The sequence below is a fragment of the Apodemus sylvaticus genome, chromosome 2 (genome assembly GCF_947179515.1).
Source record: "Apodemus sylvaticus chromosome 2, mApoSyl1.1, whole genome shotgun sequence".
Classification (NCBI taxonomy): domain Eukaryota; kingdom Metazoa; phylum Chordata; class Mammalia; order Rodentia; family Muridae; genus Apodemus; species Apodemus sylvaticus.
The window spans coordinates 102756299-102781198 of record NC_067473.1 but is presented as its reverse complement, the minus strand read 5'-3'; the positions used below and the strand labels follow the sequence as shown (position 1 = coordinate 102781198).

At 43.3% G+C, this 24900-nt stretch overlaps 1 protein-coding gene across 1 annotated transcript in view; it reads left to right on the top strand.

Annotated features, from left to right (window-relative positions):
• Positions 1 to 24900, top strand: part of Dnah6 (dynein axonemal heavy chain 6) — a 196296-nt gene that overhangs the window by 100469 nt on the left and 70927 nt on the right. Inside the window, 11 exon segments of the mRNA XM_052172578.1 lie at positions 497 to 718; positions 1753 to 1900; positions 3530 to 3687; positions 6310 to 6441; positions 7383 to 7554; positions 9110 to 9256; positions 10490 to 10563; positions 13518 to 13672; positions 18154 to 18385; positions 20984 to 21136; positions 23303 to 23443. Of these exon segments, the coding sequence (XP_052028538.1) occupies positions 497 to 718; positions 1753 to 1900; positions 3530 to 3687; positions 6310 to 6441; positions 7383 to 7554; positions 9110 to 9256; positions 10490 to 10563; positions 13518 to 13672; positions 18154 to 18385; positions 20984 to 21136; positions 23303 to 23443 (1734 nt within the window).

Below are 24900 nucleotides of genomic sequence, written 5' to 3'. Positions count from 1 at the left end.
GGTGCACATACAGACAAGTAGGCACACATATACATAACACATATAATTTACATAAGTAAATGAATAAAATACATATGTAAGTAAATAAATCCCCATTCCAAAACTCTGTAAGCTAGAGAGACAGGAGGATCTCTGGGGATTACTAGCCACCAGCCTAGTTCCAGGTTCAGTAAGACTCCATCTCAAATGAAAAAGGCAGAGGTTGACAGAGTAAGACACCCCAATGTCCCCAGCCTGCCTCTGCACTCACCCACACCATATGTGTGCACACACACACACAAACACACACACACACATACACATAAACACACACAAATGCATCCCCACGGCAGTTAAATCAAAAAGTAAGCAATTAGCCTCTGGTATTTGAACAAATTCTTTAAAAGAAAAAGAAAAACATGAAATTCAACTCTGTTCGTGTTCTCTGCCTTGGTTTTTGTGAATGTATCTACTTCTGAGTCAACGCCGTCCTCTGATATCTGGGTTTATACTTCAGCTTCCCAGCTCTGGAGATCTGTGGAGCATTCATGTAGACTTTGACACCAAACGCCTGGACCCCTGGGAACGAATCATACCCACCTTCAAGTACAGCAGGGAGGTCCCATTCTTTGAGATGCTTGTCCCTACAACAGACACGGTGCGCTATGGCTATCTAATGGAAAAGCTGCTGGCGGTCAGGCACTCGGTGCTGTTTACTGGAACAACTGGAGTCGGCAAGGTAGGAAACGTGCATCCAAAGTCCTGTCAAGTTGAGGGCACCGTGAAGTCAGGGTCCTCAGCCTCAGAAATAACACGTTGTTTCCCGGGGGCAGGAGTGTCTGTCTGTCTGTCTGTCTATCTGTCTGCCTGTCTGTCTGTCTTTTGGATTTGTATCACTTTTTTCTGAAGAATTTAACTCCACAGAATCCAACTGACCCTGGGATTTCCCCAAAGTTTATCAGTTTCTAGATGTATCCTCAAGTTGGTTTTATAGACCAAGCTTCCAGTTTAGGGGTGTCTGTATACTTCTGCAGTTGCCACATGTCATCTGGATAGAAACTGCCTAGGGCAACTGCATTCCCCAAGAACTGTTAGTAACAGTCATTTTGTCCTCTTTCCCGTTCACTTTTAACTGACACAGCCACAACTTCAGAGTCATTTTAATTTGGGAAGGGGTAAGATGGAGAAGAAAATATTTAAAGGAGTCCACACAAACCAGGATTCACTGTTTATCTTTTATATTACCTCTAAGAAATATGGGCCACCAAGATGTCTCAGCAAGTAAAGGGGCTTGCTGCAAAGCCTGGCTCCATGAGTTCAGTCCTCAGTCCTCATAAGGAGAGAACCAGTTTCTATAAGTCGTCTTCTGACCTCCACACATGTGCATTGTGGCACACAGGCACCCATACACATGCATGCTCACACACACACACACACACACACACACACACACACACATATAAATTTTTTAAATGTTCAAAAAGAAATGCAGATCTACCTCATCATCTAATCAGACTGGATACTCACAGATAAATTTGGTGTGACATGAAGATTTTTTTTCTGAGTTAGATCTGATTTGAATATTTCTTTAGTTCTGATGAATGTATCTGAAAATCAATGTCCACAGTGAAACAAAAACAGTTTTATTTAGATCCATCCTTGCTTCTTCTACTCTGTGTCTCATTCAAGGTGCTGGGTGGTGACCAGTACTGGCTACTAAAAAGGTATCACATTGAATATGACATCAACTAACATATTCTTTTTTATTCAAAGTCTGTTATTGCGAAAGGATTGCTGAATAGAATCCAAGAATCAGCTGGTTATGTCCCCGTTTATCTAAATTTTTCCGCCCAAACTTCATCTTCAAGGACGCAAGAGATCATTGAGTCAAAACTGGAACGAAAGAGAAAAAATATTCTAGGTGAGAGCCATCATCACGGTTTCATCCCACACATCCATTAAGCCAATAAGTTGCATACAAAGAGAGCAAGCTGAGGAAACCAACTTGCCTTGCAGCATCCCGTTCTTGTAGCAAGCAGCCTGGTCCTCTGAGGATTGCACTGTTCTCTCCTACAGGTCCTGAGCATCAGGCTGAGGGCAGGGCCTCAGCACAAGTTTGTGCAGAACGGATTAAGGCATTGTGCTAACAGTCACTTTTCTCATCTAGACGTCTCGCTGTGAACTGCAAGCCATTTATTTCTCCCACCACAATGTCAGCTGCTCTCCTCACGCTGACATTCAATACCTGAGAAAAGCAATTGAAAGGAGGACTTTGTTTGGGCTCCTGGTTTAAGGGAGAAGAAGGCTGATCTTAGCGGGGAAAACATGGCGGCAGGAGCAAGCAGACGAGAGATGAATACTGGTGCTCAGCTTGCTTTCTCCTTTTTATTTAATTTTTCATTTTTATTCATTCTGGGATCCCATGGTGTGCCAGCCACATTCAGGGCTAATCTTCCCTGCCCCATTGGACCTCTCTGGAAACACTCTCACAGACACACCTGGACTCCAAGTGGAGCCAAAGTAAAGACTAACCCTGACAGCCACCTTCAGCCCAGGTCGCCTGCAGTCCCCAAGACTTCACGGCCCCTCCTCTCTCTCCCCACAGCTCTCAAACCTTAATTGATTTCCATTTGTTTAAGCTAACAAATGTCTTCATATCTGGCATATGGAGTTTCTGAGTTCAGTTGAAAGTAACATGAGACTAGGTTTATCTTCAGTTGGTGTTTTCAACCAAGTTTTAGCATCTCCTTCTCTTTCCCTTATTAGCTAGTTGTGTTGTTGTTGTTGTTGCTGCTGCTGCTGCTGCTGCTATTGTTGTAAGTGTAATTTTCCTGTCACCTTTAGATATTTTAAGTCTGGGACCATGTAAAACATCAACCCCAAGACTAATTAAGTCAGCCCTTGTCTTGTTGTAAGTCAGATTTGCAGCTCCAGGAATTGACATGGTGGGTAGCATGGGATGATTCCTTCCTGCTGCGGTCCTGATGTGTAGGGGCAGGAGAAGATAGGATAGATTAATGTTTTGTCCCTCACTGGCATTGACAGTGTCTCCATGTGTGGCCCCTGACCCTCTGGCTCTGGATTACTATCCGTGTTCTCTGGGAGGCAGGCTTGCAGGAGCAAGCTCTTATGAGCATCCCTAAAAGAGCAGTTAGTTCTCTGGTCAGGTTTCAGCCTCCTTACTGGAAAGGTGCCTGATGTTGATCTCCAGGTCTCAGAATCCACTTCTTCCCAGCCTCCAGCCATGTAAGTTCAACCTACGTGCTAGTCTTCACTTAACAGAGCCCACAGCCCTCCAGGTGGGTACCTGACAGAGCTCAGCTGCTTTCCACATTGTCCACCATGCACTGACCTCCAGAGGGTAGATGGGCAGATCTCTGGTGACCCCAAATGCCTCAGTGTTCCCCTACCCCCAATACCACTACACCAAGGACCAAGCTTCAATGTGAACTTTTGTGAGGACAGATCATTTTTAAGCCACAACAACAGACGGTCTTATGTTTTCTAAGGACAAATTGTGATTCTTTCAAACTTCCTTCTCCTCTTCCAGGAGCTCCAGGAAATAAACAAGTGGTGATTTTTGTTGATGACCTGAACATGCCCCGATTGGACCGCTATGGATCCCAACCACCGATTGAACTGCTTCGGCAATATCAAGATTTTGGTGGATTCTATGACAGAAACAAGCTCTTTTGGAAAGAAATACAGGTTAATTTTAGATTTCACATTAATTTGTGTGTTCAGCAATGGATGATATTTCCATCTTTGGAAGTACTACAAATACTACAGACTGGGTAGCTTCAGCTAGTTTCTCACAATTTTAAAGGCTAGAAGTTCAAGATGAAGGGGTGAGCAGCATCCACTCCTCTAAGACTTCCCTCTTTCATTTGTAAATGTTTTTCTTCTCCTCACGTTCCTACATGGGTTTGTCAGTCTGTTCTCTATTGTTAATAACAGTTATACAGGATGGGTAAGTCATAAAAAGATTTATTGTGGATTGTAGTTTTGAACCAAGGGCAAGAGACCATATGTGGTGCCAGATTTCCCCCACTTCATCATTGGGGCAGTCAAGTTGTAGGCGAGAATGAAAAGATGTAAACAAGAATCTCTTTAACCCAGATAGGGAACCAATGGTAGGCCAAAATAAAGACACCAGAAAAATCCAACCTGGTAAACCAATGAGTTTATTGGGATTATTCACATGTACAGGTGTGAATAAAGGTTTACTTACAGGAACATGTATAACTCAAAGGGAGCTACAGCACTGCATGTGGTGGTTACATGTCTTTAATCCCAACTCTTGGGAGGCAGAAACAAATGAATCTCTGTGACCAGGCCAGCCTGACCTATATCATGAGTTCTAGGACAGCCGGGTCACAGAATGAAACCCTGTCTCAGAAGGAAAAAATGGGAACAGATGTCTCACTCAAAGCCCACCCCCAAACTCAGCATGGGTGACAACTCACAAAAACTGGTTCAGGAGTTTGTTGTACAACTTGCAGGTAGATCAAGTTCAGAGAGTCTCCTCTTCTCAGTAGTCCTTACTACACATATAATCTTGGGGAGCCAGGAAATCTGTGAATCTAGTAAATCTCTGAGACTTCTTAGAACTTGTGAGTTGTTTATATCCTGGTATGAGCAAGCTTCCTTTTACAACTTTTTAAGAAGCAGAGGGAAATGCTATACAACAGCAAGGCTAGAGAAATATGAGGAGTACCACTCTGATGACCTTAGCTAGTCTTAATTATTTCCTAGAGCAATAAACAATGCTGGATTAAAATTCTGCCCTCTACATGCCCATTAGCAGGGATTAAAGCACAACATAAGTAATGGAGGAAGCCAACCATACTCAAACCACAATTGGTTTTCTTCTTATTGAGGTACCATTCATATTATATTAGGGGTCACCCTAAAGACATCATTTTACTTTAATCACTTCTCCAAATTCCCTGTCTCCAAAAGCAATCAATTTTATCACAAATTAGGACTTTGGCACATTATTTCTGAGTAATTTCAGTCTATTAAGCATGTTGGTATTTCTTACCTGTTATTCAGTTCATTTCATCTGCACTGAGTTCTTGATACGCTGCTTCAGGAGCTGAGTGGTCAATCAGACAGTCCTTGCCTCTCGTGGAGCTCAGTTTGGGAGAGTAGATAGATATTTGTAGTAAAAGATGATGAGTAGGAAAGATGGAGAGAATTCAGGATTGAGACGGAGTTGAGGATGAGAGCAGACTCAGTCAGTAAGGACAGAACAAAGGGCGTGAACACTTTATGCCTCATAAACAAGGAGTCTGAAATACACTAGTTCTGTAAAATATGACTCTGGAACAGCAAGAGGAACAGAACTCACATCTCAGAGGGCTATGAGTTTATGATAAAAAATATGAAGAGTCTGGGGAGAATGGGGACCCTGCATGGACTGCCTGCTCTGATTCTATCCTGAAAGGGGGTGTGTCTGCAGTAAGTCATTTTGCCCATAGTAAAGACAAATTGCACCAAGCACTGTTACATCATTTAACTCTCCCAGCATCCCTGCAAAACAAATGGTGTTATTGGCTCAAAGACAAATAGACACAGGCCAAATCCTAGAATTCCTTTTGAATGCATGTGCATCCGGTGTAAATATTTCTCTGCTCACTTATTTCTTTTCATTTCCACATTTGTTATCTGCAGTCAGGCTCTCTCTCTCTCTCTCTCTCTCTCTCTCTCTCTCTCTCTCTCAGGTTCCTAAAGCCAATAGTCTATACCTCATATGGACATCAGTCAGATTAAACTAGCACATTTAACTGATCTCTAGACACACTGGGCCTCCTCCCTGGCCTGCAGACAGCATGAGTGGCCTTTTAATCTCTATTGCTTATTTTTAAACATATATATATATATATATATATATATATATATATATATTTTAATTGTGTGCCTATTCTGGGGGTGCACATGTCCTTATGAAGTCCAAAAGAAGGTGTCTGGTTCCCCGGAGCTATATGCAATTGTGTTACCAGATGTGGGTGCTGAGAAAGAAACTCTGCAACAGCAAACTAGTCTCCTGCAAACACAGAACATGTTCTTAAACATAGAGCCATCTTGCCAGACTCCAGAATGATGTTTTGTAAAAATACAGCCCTAACATGGCCAACTGTGCAATCAAGACCTTGGTTTTTCATCATGAAATAAGGGTGTGAATAGTGCCCTCTAAGAGTCATGGGGTTGGAATGCTGGCTCATAATAGTTCCTCAAAAGAGTGTTGTTTCTGAGTCCTGATATTAGGGAGGGCAGACCTCATCTTTTTCTCTGCAGGGTGACCCAAATTGCTTTCTCTCCACACAGGATGTAACGATTGTATCAGCATGTGCACCCCCAGGAGGGGGCCGCAATCCCGTGACACCCCGCTTCATCCGACACTTCAGCATGCTCTGCCTCCCCATGCCCTCGGAGCACAGTCTCAAGCAGATTTTTCAGGTGAGTGTGGATTCTAATTTAAACACAGTGGGGCAAAGAAAACATGGACTAAGGATCTCAGAGTCCAAACAGTCCACTGGCTTTCTAAGGACCCCTCTCACTTCTTTTCTAAACAGGAAGCACGTGACCATGAGCACCCAGAATGCAGCTGGGTGGTGTATGCATTATTGATTTCTGTATCCGTGGTCTCACAGGCAGACCATATAGGAATGAAGACAGACTATATATGACATTTACCCCTAAAGAAGGCAGATGTCTTCCACTGTCCAGCCCTTACCTCTGTGCACTTTTCAGACATGACCTGCAGGTCTGGACCCCCTGCTTAAATCACACAGCCCTCCAGGCAGCTCCAATTCAACACACCTCAGACAGACTTCATAGACTCTCCAGTCCTCACTGTGAACAATGAGCTGTCTTTCTCCCACATGAACTAACCTCCCCGAAGGACCACTTCCTTGTCTTTTAAATGGGAAACACATTGTTGCCTTAACCTAGAAGTACACATCAGAGCATCCTGTGATGGGAAACATTTCTCTGAAAAGGCTGAAGGCAGGTCAGTGGGGGACATGCCATCTCCAGTCACCCAAGGTGGGGTCTTGGAGGAGACTACAAACTGACAGAGAGGGGAAGAGAACCCAGGAATGGAGAGTTCTTGAGTGAATGCAGTCACACAGACAGAAAATGGGAAGTTCATGGGAAGTCACAGACGAACTATTAATTCCACTCAGCCAACCTAAACAACCACAAATCACAAGAAAGAGCCTGCTCTTAAGAGTATACTCTGGAATGAACAAGGGCTAGATGCACAGATAGATGCCTTTGTCTTGGAATTTAGGCTTCTTCTAGTTGCACTTGGAAAACAGTATCAAAACTGGGGTATTTGAAAGACCCCAGTATTGGGTTAAAAAAAAAACATATCTCCGTTATGTTTCTGGTTTTAGGCCATCTTGAATGGCTTCCTGGCTGACTTCCCAGATGCGGTAAAGCAAACTTCATCAAATATTGTAGAGGCCGCAGTTGAAATTTATAACAGGATGAGTGTGGATCTCCTGCCAACGCCAGCCAAGTCCCATTACGTCTTTAACCTGAGAGACTTATCCAAGTGTGTGCAAGGTAGTGTCCTCATTCTTGCCTCTGTGTTTCCATTGCCCTCCACCATCTCTCAGAATCATGTGCACCCAAGGTGTCTATGTCTCAACTGGACAACTCCTAGCATGATGGCTAATTTCAGTTGTCCATAGATCTAGAATCACCCAGGAGAGGACCTCCTTGGCACGGTTGACTGAGGTGGAGAGACCTGCCCACTGTGGGCATCACTATTCCCTATGTTTGAGATCCAGACTATGTAAGGAGGAAGTGAGCTGAGCATCTTCTGTTTCTCCACTTTGCTGTCCCTGCTGCCTGGCATGAATATGCTGTGCACAGCCACACCATCCTCCTGCTCGTATGACCTCCCTGGAGAGAGGAATGGAACTGTGAGGAAAAACCTTCCTTCTTCCTAAGTTGCTTTTGGCAGGGTATTTTATCACAGTAACAGAAAAGTAACTGGGACACAGAACATAACTTATTCAAGTCTCCTTGCAACCCTACTTTACACTGAACGCCAGAATCTTCTCTAATCTCCAACCCCATCCCACTTCTCCCTTCCAGCTAAGGGTGAGGAATAGAAAGCCAAAAAATGGAAGCAAACAGACCAGAGATGCTACGTCTCCCAAAGCTCCCAGACAACCTGCCTTTTCCTATCCTGATCTGAACTGCCCCTGTACAGAGTTCCCTCTCCACTTGTCTCATCTGAGATTTGGTTCTTACAATTCCCACATTGCTTTTATAGTGTCCTCTTCTATTCGATCATCCCTAGCATTAATTTTGCAAACCCAATAATAGATCCCACCTTTAAAAATGAATTCCTCTTTTTTTCTAGAAAGACTCCTGTTAAAAATCAGCTTCTCCTCAGGATGCCCCTCGTGCCAGCTCTCCTGTTCCCTACTCTCCCTGGCTGTTGTCACTCCACTGGCATTGATAGCTGCTCCTCCTCCCTACCTTAAAATCACGGCTGGGCTCTGTACTCAGTCAACCTTTGTCAACCTCAGTCAGTCCTCTGTTCCAGACAGCAGCCTCTCCTCTGAGCATGCCTCCCACATTTTACATTCTTCTCCACGTCCTCACTCAGCTGCTCAACTGGACTTCTTAAACTTGATTGAAAGTAGGTTCTTAGCCAGCTGCAGTGATGCACCTTTAAATCCAGCACCCAGGAGGCAGAGGCAAGCAGGTCTCTGTGAGTTCTAGGCCAGTCTGATCTACATAGTATGTTCTAGGATAGCCAGAGCTACATAGTGAGACCCTGTCTCAAAAAAAAATAAAAAAGAAAGAAAGAAAAAGAAAAGAAAAGAAAAGAAAAGAAAAGAGTCTTGCTCTGTCCCTCTACCACTGGCCACAGGTATCCCTGCCTTAGAAGAGAACACCATTAGCTCCTCTGGTTATGAGCCTTGACCTCCATCCAGTCCATGAACAACTTCCCCTTCAAAATATATCTCAAACCTAATCACTTCTTTCTACCCCAAGCTGGACTTAAGTGTTTTCTACTTTATTAAACTGTTATAAGAGATTCCATAAATGCAATTTTTTCTTTCCCCCCTTTCTTAACACACACACACACACACACACACAGGTATTCTCCAATGTGATCCAGGAACAATAAGAGAAGAAATTCAGATATTTAGACTGTTTTGCCACGAATGTCAAAGAGTGTTCCATGATCGCCTGATCAATAATGAAGACAAACACTACTTCCATGTCATTTTGACAGAAATGGCCAGTAAGTATCATTATTTAGATAGGTTTTATTTTTAATTTTTTAGAAATCAGAAAAAAATTGGTTTCCATAAAAGGAAACTGAAAATGAGTTTATAAGTTGGCATTCCTAAGTAAAATTTTTGATAAGTCAAATATATATATATATACATATCCATAGATAGATAGATAATAGATAGAAGATGAATTGCTAAAATAAAGGTTTGATATTCTTAATCAGGTATGAAATTAGAAGTAGAGACAGGAACGTGGCCAAATGAAATTTGGTCTAATAAAAAGCCAGGATAACATGTGTCCTCTCTTACAAGGAATAGAGAGAGAGAATACTGATGAATTATATGACAAAAGTATAAGGAGGAAGCAGTCTGAAATAATGTAGAAGAGAACAAAAGAAGGTCATAGGTGAACAGAAAGACAAATTTCACGTGTCTTCTGTTATAGGAGATCTAGGTGTGTGTGTGCATGTGTGTGTGTGTGTGTGTGTGTGTGTAGTTATAAGCACACTCGTGTAATATATATGTCACACATACATGGCACGATGGAGAATCTAGAGATAACTATATATAGTTAGAGTTATAAGCTGACCTATGTGATATGTGTGTGTAAGCACATGCATGTCACACATGTGTGGCATCATGGGGAATCTAGGTATATATTCAGACCCATGGTTATATACAGATGTCGCACATGTATGACATGGACACAGATAGGTTTAGTTAGGGGGAAGAGGATTAAAGGGAAGGGAGACAAAAGAGGGAAACTACAAACAAAAGTAATGATCTTCTAGTATCAAAATGGCATAGTGAAACCCATTATTTTATGTGCTAACTAAAAAAAATATTTTTATCTGAGTGTAGTATTTCATTTCCATAATCCCAGCACCCAGGAGGCTCCAGCAGGAGGATTGCCCTGAGTGTGAGGCCAGCTTAGCTACAGTATGAGACTCTGTCTCAAAAAAAAAAAATATGCATTTAATTTTTTAAAAAAGAAATAAAAAGAAATGATGATAATTCTAAAATGTTTCATTTTATTGAATAATTATTCAATACATACTATTTAACCAAAACTTTGAATACTTACTAAATAATGAAATCTGGGAAATTATCCACCCAACTGAAGTGGTTGTTGGCACAGCTCTCCCTCCGCTTTCAGACCAACTGCAAGTGCAAATCTGTACCTCGTTAGAATGCCACATCCAAGTTGATCCCACAGTAAAGTCGCTTTTGTGTCTTAACAGACAAGCATTTTGGAATTGCAATTGACCTGGAATACTTTTTGAACAAGCCCATCATATTTGGGGATTTCATTAAGGTGAGTGGTCTGCTGACTCGCTGTACTTAAGGGTATTTGCTGTTTTCCAAATCAGACTCATCTACACACGGATTTTGCATTTGTGATGATTAAACATCTAAGCCAAGTGTAGACAATGCAGTCCCGTGGGCCAAATCTGCCTGCTGCCTAGTTCTTAAACTGTGCTTTATCCCAACACAGCTCACTCTTTTGTGTGCAGCTCTAAGGCCACCTTAGCCCAGTGATAGCAGAGCACAGTATCAGAGGCAGAGACAGGGTGCTCTGCCACACCAAATATTATCTACTATCTGGTCTTTTGCAGCAGACATTACATATTTTTTGGTGATACTGCAAACCAGAATCATCAGAAGGAGGCAAAGAGGCTTAGTTCCTTCACTCAGGCCCAAACTCCTGTGTTACACCCAGCTGTGCAATCCCTGATCAAACCTTTCAGTCATGGGAGCTTAATAGCCAAAGGAGCAGTCCTCTTCATTTCAAGGAAACTCTAATAAGTGCAAAACATTCTTATATTTAACTATCTTTCATATCATTGTAAGTTTCTCTTCCATCCTTCCAAAAGCATCAATGCATAGGCCTAATTTTACCCTCTGAACCTTCCTGGAACAAATCTTCCAAACCCCATTTGTCTTAGTTAGGATTTAACTGCTGTGAAGAGACACCATGACCAAGGCAATTCTTATAAGAACAATATTTAATTGGGGCTGGCTTACGGGCTCAGAGGTTCAGTCTATTATCCTCAAGGTAGGAGTATAGCAGCATCCAGGCAGTCACGGTGCAGGAGGAGCTGAGAGTTCTACATCTTCATCTGAAAGCTACTAGCAGAATACTGGTTTCCAGGCAGCTAGGATGAGGGTATTATAGGTCTACGCCCACTGTGACACAGCTACTCCAACAAGGCCACACCTCCTGATAGTGCCACTCACTGGCCCAAGCATATACCACCTATACAGAAAACTGCCATCTGCTTCCATCAAACTGACTTTTACTTGAGGAACATGTTCTTGGTCTCAAAGCCAAGGGCCACAGCCATCTCCTTTGCCAGGGCCTCAGCCTCACACTCAGAGCAAAAGATACAGAGCTGCCTGTCTACCAAGGCTAATGATCTGATAATGAGTTATCTGGTCCTTCTGTAAGCTATATGCAGGGCCTCACTCTGGTATTACCACGTGACATGGGGGGAAGGATAGTTTATTTGTGTGACGTATACCTATTTAAAGTTATCATTAAAAATGAAGGTCCAGCATCCATAGATGCCTGTGTAAGTCCTGTACAAGGTTAAAGCTGTCAGTATTCTCCGCAGGTGAGATAGGAGCTCAGGAGCTCATATACCTGCTAAGGAGCTCCTGGAAAGTGGTAGCTGGTGGGGGAGGGAGAGTCAGTTTTATTCATGGATGTGGCCCTGAAGGTTGGTCACCCATGAATGATCCCGTGGGCAGGCCTACACTCATGGACATACTGGCCGTACCGATTGGACTTGGTGGTTTTAAAACTTAATCAATTAATTAATTCTTTAAAATATCAGACAACATGAATTAGAAGGAGGTATAGAGGGAGGTCTTAGAGGAATTTAGGAGAAGATGGATATAATCTAAATATATTATATGCATATTTGAAATTACCAACAAATTTTAAAAGGAAAAGAAGTCTAGGTCAAACACAACAAAGTAAGTAAAAATAAATAAAGCACGAGGGTTTGTTTTCACAAATTACATTTGTTATGTGTTTTTAGTGACAGTATTATCAAATAAAAGAATAAACAAGGGCCCAGAGAGATGGTGTAGTCAGTGAAGTGTTCGCCAACAAGCATGAAGACATTTTTTACTGCTGTGAACAGACACCATGACCAAGGCAACTCTTATAAGGACAACATTTATTGGGGCTGGCTTACAGGTTCACAGGTTCAATCCCTTATCATTAAAGTGAGAGCATGACAGCATCCCAGTAGGCATGGTGCAGAAGGAGCTGAGAGTTCTACATCTTCATCTGCAGGCCACTGGGAGTCGACTGACTCCCACATGGTTAGGATGTGGGTCTTAAACACCACACCCACAGTGACACACTTCCTCCAACAAGCCACGCCTCCAAATAGTGCCACTCCCTGGGCCAAGCTACCACAACATAAGTTCGAATCCCCAGAACTCCATGTAAAGAGCCAGATGCAGTAGCATACACATAGCTAGCACCTTCCTAGCAACTGCAATGTGAGAGGCAGAGAATGGGGGATCTGGGCCAAGAAGACAGAAACTGAAAAGCTTCCAAGGACAGACATCATCCAAGGTTGTCCTCTGACTTCTACAATATAATATCAGCAACTTCACACACACACACACACACACACACACACGAGGTGGGAAGAGAGAGAGTGCAAAGTTAAAAGATAAGCCAGACCGGGGCATAACTCAATGGTAGAGCATTTGCCTAGCATGTGTACGCCCTGGGTGCAAGAAGAATGCTCTCTGCTTTGTTCAGATATATTTTAGTAGAAGTGTCTCCCACCAGTTGCTACAGCAAAGAAAAGGCATCCTCAATTGGTCCAACAAAGGAGCTCAGTTCCTTTTATTTTACACCTGATTTTTATTCTCAACAGTATGTTTAACTCTAGGTTGGCTGCTGTTGTCAAAACAAAACGAAACCTACATGTAGTCCCAAAATGATCATTAACAGTGATCACAATTGGCCCTGTGTACTTTCAGTTACCTTTTTGAATGGGAACAGCCTAAGAGTATGAAACCAGATCATACACACACACACACACACACACACACACACACACACACCAATTAAATGATTTCAAACTCCTTTCTGCATGAAATTTTTATTGCAAAAATCATTGTGATTACAACCTACCACTGGAAAAGATGAAGTGAGATAATTTTGCAGATTGTCTGTGTGTGTCATATGTCTATATAAGGCAGTTGACCCAACTTGGTGTGTTCCCACAAATCGCCTTACAGTTTGGAGCAGACAAGTCTGACCGCATCTACGATGATTTACCTGACATTGAGAAAATCGAGAATGTTCTGCAGGACTATCTTGATGACTATAACCTCACAAACCCAAAGGAAGTGAAGCTGGTGTTCTTCCAGGACGCCATTGAGCACGTGTCAAGGTACAGCGCCACAGGCTCCCAGGCATGCTTGGTCTAATCTGATTTTCAGTAAAAGATAAAACTTTAGATGCCTTAGGAGATGAGTTAAATAAAGGCCCATAGAAATAAGCAATGTGGGCTAAAAGATACTTTATAAGGTTTTTAAAAGATTTTGTTTATTTAGTTTTTTGTGGTGTGTGTGTGTGTGTGTGTGTGTGTGTATGTGTGTGTAACCTGAGATAGCCAGAAAAGGATCTTAAATCCCCTAGATCTGGAGATACAAGCAGTTGTGAACTGCCTGATATGGGTGCTGGAACAAACCCAGATCCTCTAGGAGAATAGTACATGCTCTTAATTACTGAGCCATCTCTCTAGCCCCAAAATAAATATATTTCTACATGCCTAAAATAAATACCAAATGAATTTTCTATGGAATCACCATAGGTTATTATTTCTAAATAGAAGTATTAGATGTACTTATTTGCATGTGGTGTTGTCTACATATATCTACATGCGCTGTGTGCATATCTGATACCCTGGATTGTGAAAAGAAGGTGTTGGAGCCCCTGGAATTTTCATAAATCACCCCAAGGGTGCTAGGGACAAATCCTGAGTTCTCTGCAAGAGCAACAAGTGTTCTTAACCATTAAGCTATTTCTCTAGATCCTATGATTGCAAAGCATTAACCAATTTTATTTGTTTGTTTTTATTCTTGTTAGAAATAGTATCTGAAGTGGTTTAAAAGATATATTGGACTAATTACACATGTGCCTCCAAAGAGAGCTCAAGGTTACAGTAAATATCGTTGAAACCTGATGATAGATCTGTTTAGCAGTGTGACTCCTGCCCACTTACTGCTCTCTTAGAGGGACATTCCTCACATGTGGGCATTGAGCCTGAATATATGCAGTACTTGAGGTATACACCACTTTACAGAGTAGCCCCTGTCCTTCTAGACCATTCTGAGTATTTAAATGACCTTTCCAGGTGAGCTAGCATTTGCTTCCTGTGACTTCTGGTGTCGGTCCCTCCTAGGGAGCAGAAACCACAATGTGACTCAGTGAGCATGCAAGCCATGATACCTGGCACCATGTCACGCCCATGATCCCCTCTTAGCTCTCTATCCCAGTCTCTTTGTGAATACAGCTCAGAGAACGTTCCGCCTGGCTGTTAGGCATACGTTGACTCAGCGTTATTCCACCGTTATCTTTCATGATTATAGGCTGCTCTCTCGGGTGGTTCTTGTAGTTTCATCAGACTTGGAGTGCCTGACACATCTCTGTCCTCAGACACTCTCTCCACGTGCCTCTCTGTGACAGCGCTAAGAGTGTTTGGCCTTCATCAAATCACGGCACCACCAACAAGAAGAGAAGTCAACTGGCCTTGTAATTTAGCTATTCCTTCATATCTATTCTCTCTGTCAAAGTAGCCACACAAACACCCAGGCTCGTATGAAGAGAACAGTGCTCTAGCCCTTGATGGGATCACAGAACAAATTGGACCAGAAACAATACTGCAGCCGACTTAGAGACTATGCCACGGAAAAATCAGGCACAGTCCCCCAGTTCTTCTTACTCGTGAGTGGCAGGTTTAGGAACCACATTCAAACCTTTGCCTCTAACTCCACTGCAGGTCTCCCAAACCGGAACAGGCCCAATTTTTCATAAAAGTTCCGTAAGTGCTTTAAAATTATTCTCCTGCCTTCGCCTTACCAGGCGTAGCTCCCCTGGTCCATGCCAGGAGTACAACGGTTATAACCCCAGCAGTTGGGAGAATGAGGCAGGATTGCTACAAGTGTGGGACTAGCCTTGTCTCAGATCCCTCTCCTCTAGAAATGTATGCTGGATCGTTTGTGTTAATTATTAAAAGAATTTCCAGTCTTCAATATGCTTAGCTTCATAAATTTCTAATATTGCACTTTAAAAACAATATCCATATATGGTGACATTTTTTTAAAATCAGTTTGAAATATTAGTGTGAGTGGGATGTCCCTTGATCTACAACTATAGCAAAACTTTAACAGCTTTGAGGGTTTATACTCATGTTGGCCACATTTTAGTGCTGGTTCTTGTTCAGACTGACAACCCCAAGGGTTTTTTTTTTTCACATAAATAAAGTCTCCCACGTGTCCTACATTTCTGCTCTTAACTCAAACTCAACAAGTCATGTTTGCCACAGCTTACATTATAAGATGACTGTTTATCTGTCACTGGGTTGTCAAGATACTGCTTGGTCCCCATCTGTTCTTTTACCAACATACGTACATGCTAGATCTGAACAACTTTCATTCCCATAGAGAAACTTCATTTAATTCACTGATAATACTAATTTTTAAAGAAATTATTTTTACATTTTCTATTTCATTTTTAAAAATTTGTTGACACCATCATTCCCTAGGGAGGTCTAGTGGTCGATATTCAGATGTGAACTGCAGGGTATTATTACTCCCTCTCATACATTACTCCTGCCTTCTTGAACCTTTTATTCTAATTTAATTTTTTTTTAATTTTCTTCTTTCTTCCTCTGTATATCTTGTCTCTGATCCACAATGACATTTTTCTCTCCTTCAGTCTCTCACCATTGTCTTGTAAAATGGCACCTTGAGGCCTGTTGTGTGGCCAGCTCATGTTGATTCATTTCTATGGGGGAAATCTCTTATTCCTGCTTTAGTTGCTCATGAAAATTTTAAGATGTGTCAAAACTTTAGATCTCAGAAATAAAAGTAGATGTGATTCCAACCCTTAAGCTCTGTGTGTGTGTGTGTGTGTATGTGTGTGTGTGTGTGTGTGTGTGTGTGTGTGTGTGTCAGAGGACAACTTACAGAGTTAATTCTTTCCTTTAAAAGTAACTTTTATTTGTCAGATGTAATTGTCATCTTGGAGGCTTATTGCTGAATAAGCTCACCCTTTCTAGCTTTTTCTGAACTCTGGCTGGCTGGTTCAACTCAGTTGTTCTGGCTCAAAATCTCTCCAAGATGACTGATTCAATATGGCTTCTCTGCTTCTCACTGAATTGTACTGATTGGCCTCAAATTAACCTGGCAAATTGTTCTAATCTTCTGGATCCTTCTTATTCTCTGACTTCAGTGGCCTCTGCTGACCTGCACTGCATGAACTGCAGTGACTGATCTGATTCAACTGAACTCCACTCTGAACTCCCTGAACTCCACTCTGAACTCCCTGAACTCCACTCTGAACTCACTGAACTCCACTCTGAAATCACTGAACTCCACTCTGAACTCACTGAACTCCACTCTGAACTCACTGAACTCCACTCTGAACTCACTGAACTCCACTCTGAACTCACTGAACTCCACTCTAAACTCACTGAACTCCACTCTGAATTCACTGAACTGGCTCAACTCTGGTGCACTGAATGAACTCCCTGTGATGCTCTTAAATAGCTTTGCTTTTGAGAGTGGGGTGTATTGTATCTCTGTCAAATCTTTCTCTGACTCATCACTTTGTCTACCCCTCAATTAGACATCATTGTTTGGTATTAAAGGATTCCCGCCAGAGGGATTAAAGGTGTGTACTAAGGCCATATCTGTAGTCAAGCCAGATTACACAGACCTAGAAGGTCTTTGGATATGATCACAGCAGCCATGCTGTTGGATTAAAATTTCACTACACTTTCCCTTCTACAATGTAGGTCCTAAGGATTGAACTCAGGTCTTCAGGCTTGGCAGCAAGTGCCCCTAAGCCATTGAGGACAGCCTTTCTTGTTTCTCCTTCTGTAGTTGATGTCATGTGTTTGTTCCCCATGGCTTATCCCCTTTTGCTTTCATCTTCTTCCTCATCCTCCCTCTCTCTCTCTCTCTCTCTCTCTCTCTCTCCTCTCCCCTCCCTCTCTCTCTCTCTCCCTCTCCCTCTCCCTCTCCCTCTCCCTCTCCCTCTCCCTCTCCCTCTCCCTCTCTCTCTCCCTCTCCCTCATGCCTCTTCCAGCAAGAAAGCCACACCTCCTAATTTTTTCCAAACAGTTCCACCAATTATTCAAATATATGTGCTCATGGAAGCTATTCTTACTCAAATCACCACAAGTTTCTAAAATACTGTTGCTCTCATACAGTGACTGGGCCCACTGAGCCCCACCCCTAGCCCCCTTCAGAACCACTGTGTCTTCTACATCCCATAATTTTTGTGTACACTTGTCCTTCTAGGTGGAAATTTGAGTTTTGCTGGTATATAAATTTGTGTCCGATATCAGTCAGGCTGCCTGTCAAAACCCTTTACACTTAAACAAACAAACAAAAAAAGAAAAGAAATCTTTTATTTTATATTTGCACACCTAAGGCAGAAAGCCACAAGCCCGTGGTGAAGCAGAGGAGATGGAGAAAGGAACCAAGAGTGGCATTCACCCAGCCATGATTTGCCTGAGATAGACCACTTCTCCCCTGCAGTTTCCTGCTCTGCTGGCCACAGCCATCCCACTGTAGCAGGTCCTCTCAGCTGAAGCTATGCCTGTGAACATGAACTCAATCTTCCTCCCTTTGCTTCCTGCAGAATTGCACGCATGATCCGCCAGGAAAGGGGCAATGCGCTGCTGGTTGGTGTAGGAGGCACGGGAAAGCAATCCCTCACAAGACTCGCAGCTCATATATGTGGTTACAAGTGTTTGCAGATTGAACTTAGCAGAGGGTACAATTATGACAGTTTCCACGAAGACCTGAGGAAGTTGTACAAGATGGCTGGTGTGGAAGACAAAAATATGGTTTTCCTTTTCACAGATACCCAGGTACATACTCAAACAGTGAGCACATGGGGTTGCAATCCATTGTGAGCACCTGCAGTTAAAATCTACTGTGAGCACGTAAGGTTACACCCCACTGTTAGCACATGCAGTTACAATGCACTGCGAACATGGGGTTACAACCCACTGTGTTTTGAGTGTGGGTAAATTATAGAGGGTCACCGTCTCTGCTAACATAGCCCCTGCACCTTATAAAAGACCTTTATGGCCCAGTGTTTTTTTTTTTTTTTTTGCAAGTTTCCCCCTTTTAATTCAAAGTATTTGTGGTCAGAATTTAAAGAAAGCTGGTCTTTGAGGAAAGGCATAGATAGTGGAAGGTTATTGTCCTAGTTTCATTCCTGTTGCTGTTATCAAACAGCCTGGAGAAAACACAGCTTAGGGGAGAAAGTTTACTCTGCCTCACAGTTTGTGGTTACAGTCCATCACAGCACAGAAGCACAGTGGCAGGACCTTGGAGGAGTTGGGCACATCACACCCACAGTGAACAACAAAAGGAAATGAATTCAAGCCTGTTCACTTTCTTGCTTGAACTCAGATCATTTCTTCACTCTCACACAGTTCAGGACTCACTGCTAGGAAATGGCACCGCCTACAGTGGGCTGGGCCATCCACATCAATTAACTTATGACAGTGCCCAACAAGCTCATAAGCCAAGCCTCTGGAAGCAGTCTCTCACCTGGACTCTCTTCCCAGTTGATTCTAGGTTGTGTCAAATTGATAGTTAAAGCTGAGCACCATAGTAATGAACTCTTTATTTGGAAGTACATATAGAAACTCTCTGTGGAAAATTATTGCACTCAGGACTAAGAGCTAAGTTTCAGGTCAAATTAACTCTAGAACTCAGAAGTGTTCGGCGGCCAATATGAGATATTTTAAATTCTGTAGCAGAAGGTTTTCATACACATACATGCTAATGAATACATTAGATTTTAATAAAAAATGTTAAATTTTCAATTGTTCTGAGGGAAAATCTACAGAGTTATGAACAGAGAAAGACTTAACAGAAACAAGACAATAAATACTTCTAATACTTTCACTAATTAGGAGAGAAGAGACCCATTTCACAATGTACAAATTACCTATTCAAATTTAAAATTAAATCTCAAGATGTAAGTGGTTGCAAAGTCTAAACAGGTTCATTTACCAGAAATTATTTATTTTATTCTTTGAGAACTGCAGCCCCTTACATTGACCTCCGACTCCCCCAGGACCTCTGTCACACATGCCCCTCCCAACTTCATGTCCTCCTCTTGTCTCTTACTGTAACCCATTGAGTACGTGCAGTATTGCCACATGTGCATGGGTGTATGGCAACCTACTAGAGACTATCTATCCCCTTTTAAAAAATTGACTCACCCAATCTCATGGGCCATCAAAGATCAGCATCTTTATAGCAAGGGTGTAGCCTCATGCAACCCCTCCCCATCCACGCTGGAACATTGACTGGCTTGAGCACATGCAGATAGCCACAGTAGCTGTGAGTCATGAGTACAAAGCCATGTCATGTCTGGAAGACACTGTTTGGTGACAGTCCCACCCACCCACCCACCCAAGACAGAAGTCCACGTGACTAAAGTCACACTTGCTTCAAAAAGCAAAGACAGGATGACTGAATTCTCCAAAAGGAAGCACTTGTGAAACCCAAATTAACAAAAGGGAAGGGTAAACACTACTAACGTCATTCTTGACCTAATTGAAAGCAGTCGATATTCATGCACTTTAAATGCTAATCTCGCTCCTGGAAATTTGGTTCATGAAAATAATTTGCTCCCAGCTGAGAAGCAAAGCTTTAGGCCTAAAGATGGGTTGGTAATAGAAACTAAATTGCCAACCACGTATGCCCACGGAAATGCAAGGCACTTTGTCTACACGGTGTGCTGTTTTCCCATAAGATGAATACTCTACAGAAGTATGGTTTGATATTCACAATAAAATCATCATTGAATGGAACAGAATATAAGATACTCATACATATGATTTTGATGGGTAAGATGCTGTGTTAGAAGTTTCAACTGTCAAATTAACACAATCTAGCATCACCTGAAAAAGAGAGTTTCAATCGAGCAGTTCTCTCGAACAGACTGTCCGTGAGCACGTCTGTGTGGGACTGCCTTGGTTGTTGATTGATGTGGAAGGACCCAACCCACTGTGGGCAGAGGGTCTCAAACAGTAGGCAAGACAGAAGAAGGCATCTGAGCATGGGCAAACAAGTAGCAAAGATAAGTTTAACTCTCTCTGCTTTTGACTGCAGACGTTATGCAACTAGCTGCTTTGAGTTCCTGCCTTGAGTGCAACTTGAAATTGCACTTCAAATGGGCTCCTTTTTTTCCAGTGTCACCTTTGGTCCAGGGTGTTTTAATCATAGCATGAGCAGTGAAGGGGAAGAACAGACACAAATGCCCTTCAAGAGACAAAACAAGAGAGGAAGATGGAAACTCAGTGAAGTCACGGTGTTAGGACTTAGGATGCTGTCTATGGTTTAAGTATCTTAAAGGAAAACTTCATTCCCACAAGTTTTGGAATGAATACTGTTAACAACTGTAGCACAGAGGACTTATGATGGCCTCTCTGCTTTCCTCACAGATTGTCGTCGAGGAGTTCCTTGAAGATATAAACAACATTCTAAATTCAGGTGAAGTGCCTAATTTATTTGAGAAGGACGAGCTGGAGCAGGTTTTAGCAGCCACCCGACCAAAAGCAAAGGAAGTTGGAATCTCTGAGGGGAACAGAGATGAGGTAGCACACATCCCAGAACTATTATGCAACTTTCTAACCAAAGACAGCCTTAGCCCTCGCGTTCAGTAGACACGGTTCCATATAAAGAGCCCATGGGTAGATTTTTTTTAATGTGATTTTCTTTGAGATTTTATGTATTTTCTGTGTTAAAAGTGTTTATTCACTATACTTTGAGAAATGGATACAGAAATCAGAAATCGCATGGCTAGAGCCACCTGCAGTCTCTCGCCTGAGAAAGGCTGGAGGCGCAAGCCTAAGGCTTTCTATACTCTTGCCTGGCAGCAATGAAACAGGCAGCCTTCACAATGAAAACAGAAATGTGCTATCCTCCCCCCTTCCTCTCTCTCTCTTCTTTGTCATACACACACACACACACACACACACACACACACACACACACACACACTATAGCTGATACCCACCTCCATTTCTCCATCATGGTGAATCACATCAGCCCCTTTCCTTCTCTCTGCACCTCCCACCTCTTCGAGGCTATTGTTGCTGAAGAGTTAATGTGTCCCTGGTGAGAACTGCCCTGGGCCAGAGACAACAATAAGTACAGTCAGGAGTCTACTGCAGCTACCTCATGCCAGAGGGGTCTCATTAGGGAGGTGTGGAACCTCAGGAGGCCAAAGAAAGAGAAGCAGCCCGATTCCCCTGAGCAAATGCGCCATGCACACTGACCTCATCCCGTTCCTGTTCTGTGGAAATAATCTGACCAGAAGTAATTTTAGGAAGAAAAGGATTTATTTGGCTGGCAATTCCAGATTACAGTCCCTGATAGCAGGGCAGTCAGGGCAGGAACTAAAGCAGTCCTTCTCACAAGAGCAGATAAAAAACGAAAACAACCCGGCTGCCTGCATACATCTGCTCTTCTCGAGTACAGTTTAGTGTCCAGTGCATAGAATGGTACCTCCCACCATGGGCTGGGTCTTCCTACATCAACGCACAGTCAAGACAACCCCCCATAGCCACGCCCACAGCCGCGCCCACAGCCACGCCCACACCCACGCCTGATGTGGATAAGCCCTTGCTGAGGCTCTTTTCCAGCTTATTCCAAGCTATGTCAAGTTGATGGCTAAAACCAACCATCACATACATTGTGGGAATTAACAGCCAAGGGAGCCCACGCCTCTACTGTGCCATTCCTGTTATACCAGTGAGCTGGCGGCCAATCACTGTGCCCACTGCTAACAGCTGCCAGCTTCAAAGCAATGTATCCTCCTCCTTGGCAGGAACATCTGAAATAAGGTGCAATGTCCAAAAATAAGCTCTCCAGGACCATACACTTCTTTCAGGCTTACCAGCTACAAAAATAAATACCAATCCCCTGCCCCTTACTCCTGACTGCTCTCTGTCCTAAAACAAAACCTATGAAGGTCTCTCTCCACTTTATTCAAGGGGTCTCTTCAAAATCATATACAGTGCTCAGATTGCAGAGGAAACTGCAAAATGTCTTTTCCTTTCTTTGGAATTGACTACAGGGTCTCACATGGTAGATAAGCCAACCGCCGTTGATCTCCAGTACTCCATTTTTACCGATTGAGACAAGGTTTCACTAAACCTCCCAGTGTGACCTTGAACTTACTCTGTAATTCAAAACCTTCAATCCTCCTGCCTCTACCTCCTGAGAAACTAGAATTACAGAACTGTATTACCACCAGGTCTGCCTCTAGCTGTCATGTTTAGTACTTTCATGAGTATCTTCTTTGCTTTCTTGTTGCTATAATAAAAAGCACCCAACACAAGTAACTTAAAGATGAAAGGGTTTATTCCAGACCCTAGTTCAGGGGGACCATCCAAGATGGGGACTGCCCATCTAGACTGGGAAATCATGATGCCGAGGGCTTGAAGCGCTTGCACCCAGCGCACCCACAGATGGAAAGCCAGGACATGAATGTGTGCATGTCAAAGCCCCGCTCCTTCCTCCACCTTATAAAGTCCAGACTCCCCTGCGGAGGACGCATCCCACCCAGAGTTAAGACAGGTCTTCCCACATCAGGTAATGTGACCAAGACCAGTGTGAGTCTAGACTTTGTCAACTACACTGAGTGTCGGTGTTTGCAGTTCACCTGGCTGTGCTCGTTTTCTTTGCTGGTAGCATCCTCACTATGTTCCTTGCTCTCTCCCCCTTATTTTCAACTGAAAACCGATCTCTGTTGTCAGGTGTTCCAATATTTCATCAGCAGAGTACGACAGAAGCTGCACATAGTGCTCTGCATGAGCCCGGTCGGCGAGGCCTTCAGGTCCCGGTGCCGGATGTTTCCGTCCCTGGTGAACTGCTGCACTATTGACTGGTTTGTCCAGGTCGGTGACAACCCAGGATATCCCTGTGAGAAGACAGATTTGTTGGGGTTCTTTTGGGAGGAGAACCACACTGATCACAGCTCATGATCCTTATGATAGTTATAAAGGCTTCTGGAAAATTACACAGACACAGGATGATATTGATGGTCACGGAACACAGAGAACACACGATTTGTAAAGGGAGGGGAGGCCACTGACACTGAAGTCATTGTGACCCTGACAAGAGTTGTCACAGCACATGGCCAGGGAGAGAACTGAAAAGAGGCAGAGCCAGAGATGGCCCAGCAGGTAAGGCAGAGCCAGAGATGGCCCAGCAGGTAAGAGCACTGACTGTTCTCCAGATGACCCAGGTCTGGTTCCCAGCACCCACATGGCAGCTACAAGTCATCAATAGTACCAGTTCCAGAAGATCTAACCACCTCTTCTGGCACCCAAGGGCAATGCACATCTGGTGCCCACACATATGTATATGCAAAATGCCAATACACATAAAATAAAATAAATAAATCCCACGTAAAGAGGGCATCAGAGCCAGTGAGTGTAAGCAACAGTCTCAAAAGGTTTTCTTGAAGCAAACAAAAAGCCAGGAGAACAGGCTGGAGAGAAAGCCCTACCTTTAATCTTTTATTGTATCATGTATTGGGGGAGGGGGCACGCCACGACACTTCCATGCAGGTCAGATGTCATCTTGTTGGAGTCAGTTCTCTCCTTCCACTGTGTGAGTCCGGCAGGCAAACTCAGGTTGTCAGGCTTGGCAGCAACCGCCTTTATCTGCTGAACCATCTTGCCTGTCCAGAAAGAACTCCTTTTGAACAGAGCGATTTTAAACTCTGGGTGTGTTGATAAAAATGACACAGGAAAAGAACCGTCACAACATTAAGCCTCATGGAACCAGCGTCACTGAATAGCAGTGAAGCATAGGGAGTTGTCGTCACTGAAGGAGCAGTACCCTCGAGACAAAAGGGGAGTGCTGAGAGGGAACAGAGAGGCGGAAAGATACCAAGGTGGGGTGAAGAGCTCCCTGAAGTCTCCTTTGCTTCTGATCTTTTCACTCATGTAGCAACTAAAGCATCCACTGAAAGTAACTCAATGGGGAAACCGAAGTCTAGGGAATAGCACACAAAGCACGAAACGGGGGTGTTAGGGAAGGAGCTTGTCAGAGATGCTGCCAGGGGCTAGTTTTCAAGAACTGAAGGTGGAGCCAGCCAAACGCGGTGCTTATGATATCAGCACCCAGGAGGCTAAAAACAGAAGGATTGCTGAAACCTGGACCCCAGTGTAAACGACCCTGGCTCAAAAAACAAGCAACCCTCAGAAGACGAGAGGGAGGACTGCGGGTTTCTCTCCCAGCAGCAGCACAGTAACTAAGGGTCACATTTAACCAAGGGTCAGGGGCGCTTCAAACAAGAGAAGTGGGAAGGTCAAGGTCTACATGGATAGTGATTCCTTTGGCAGAC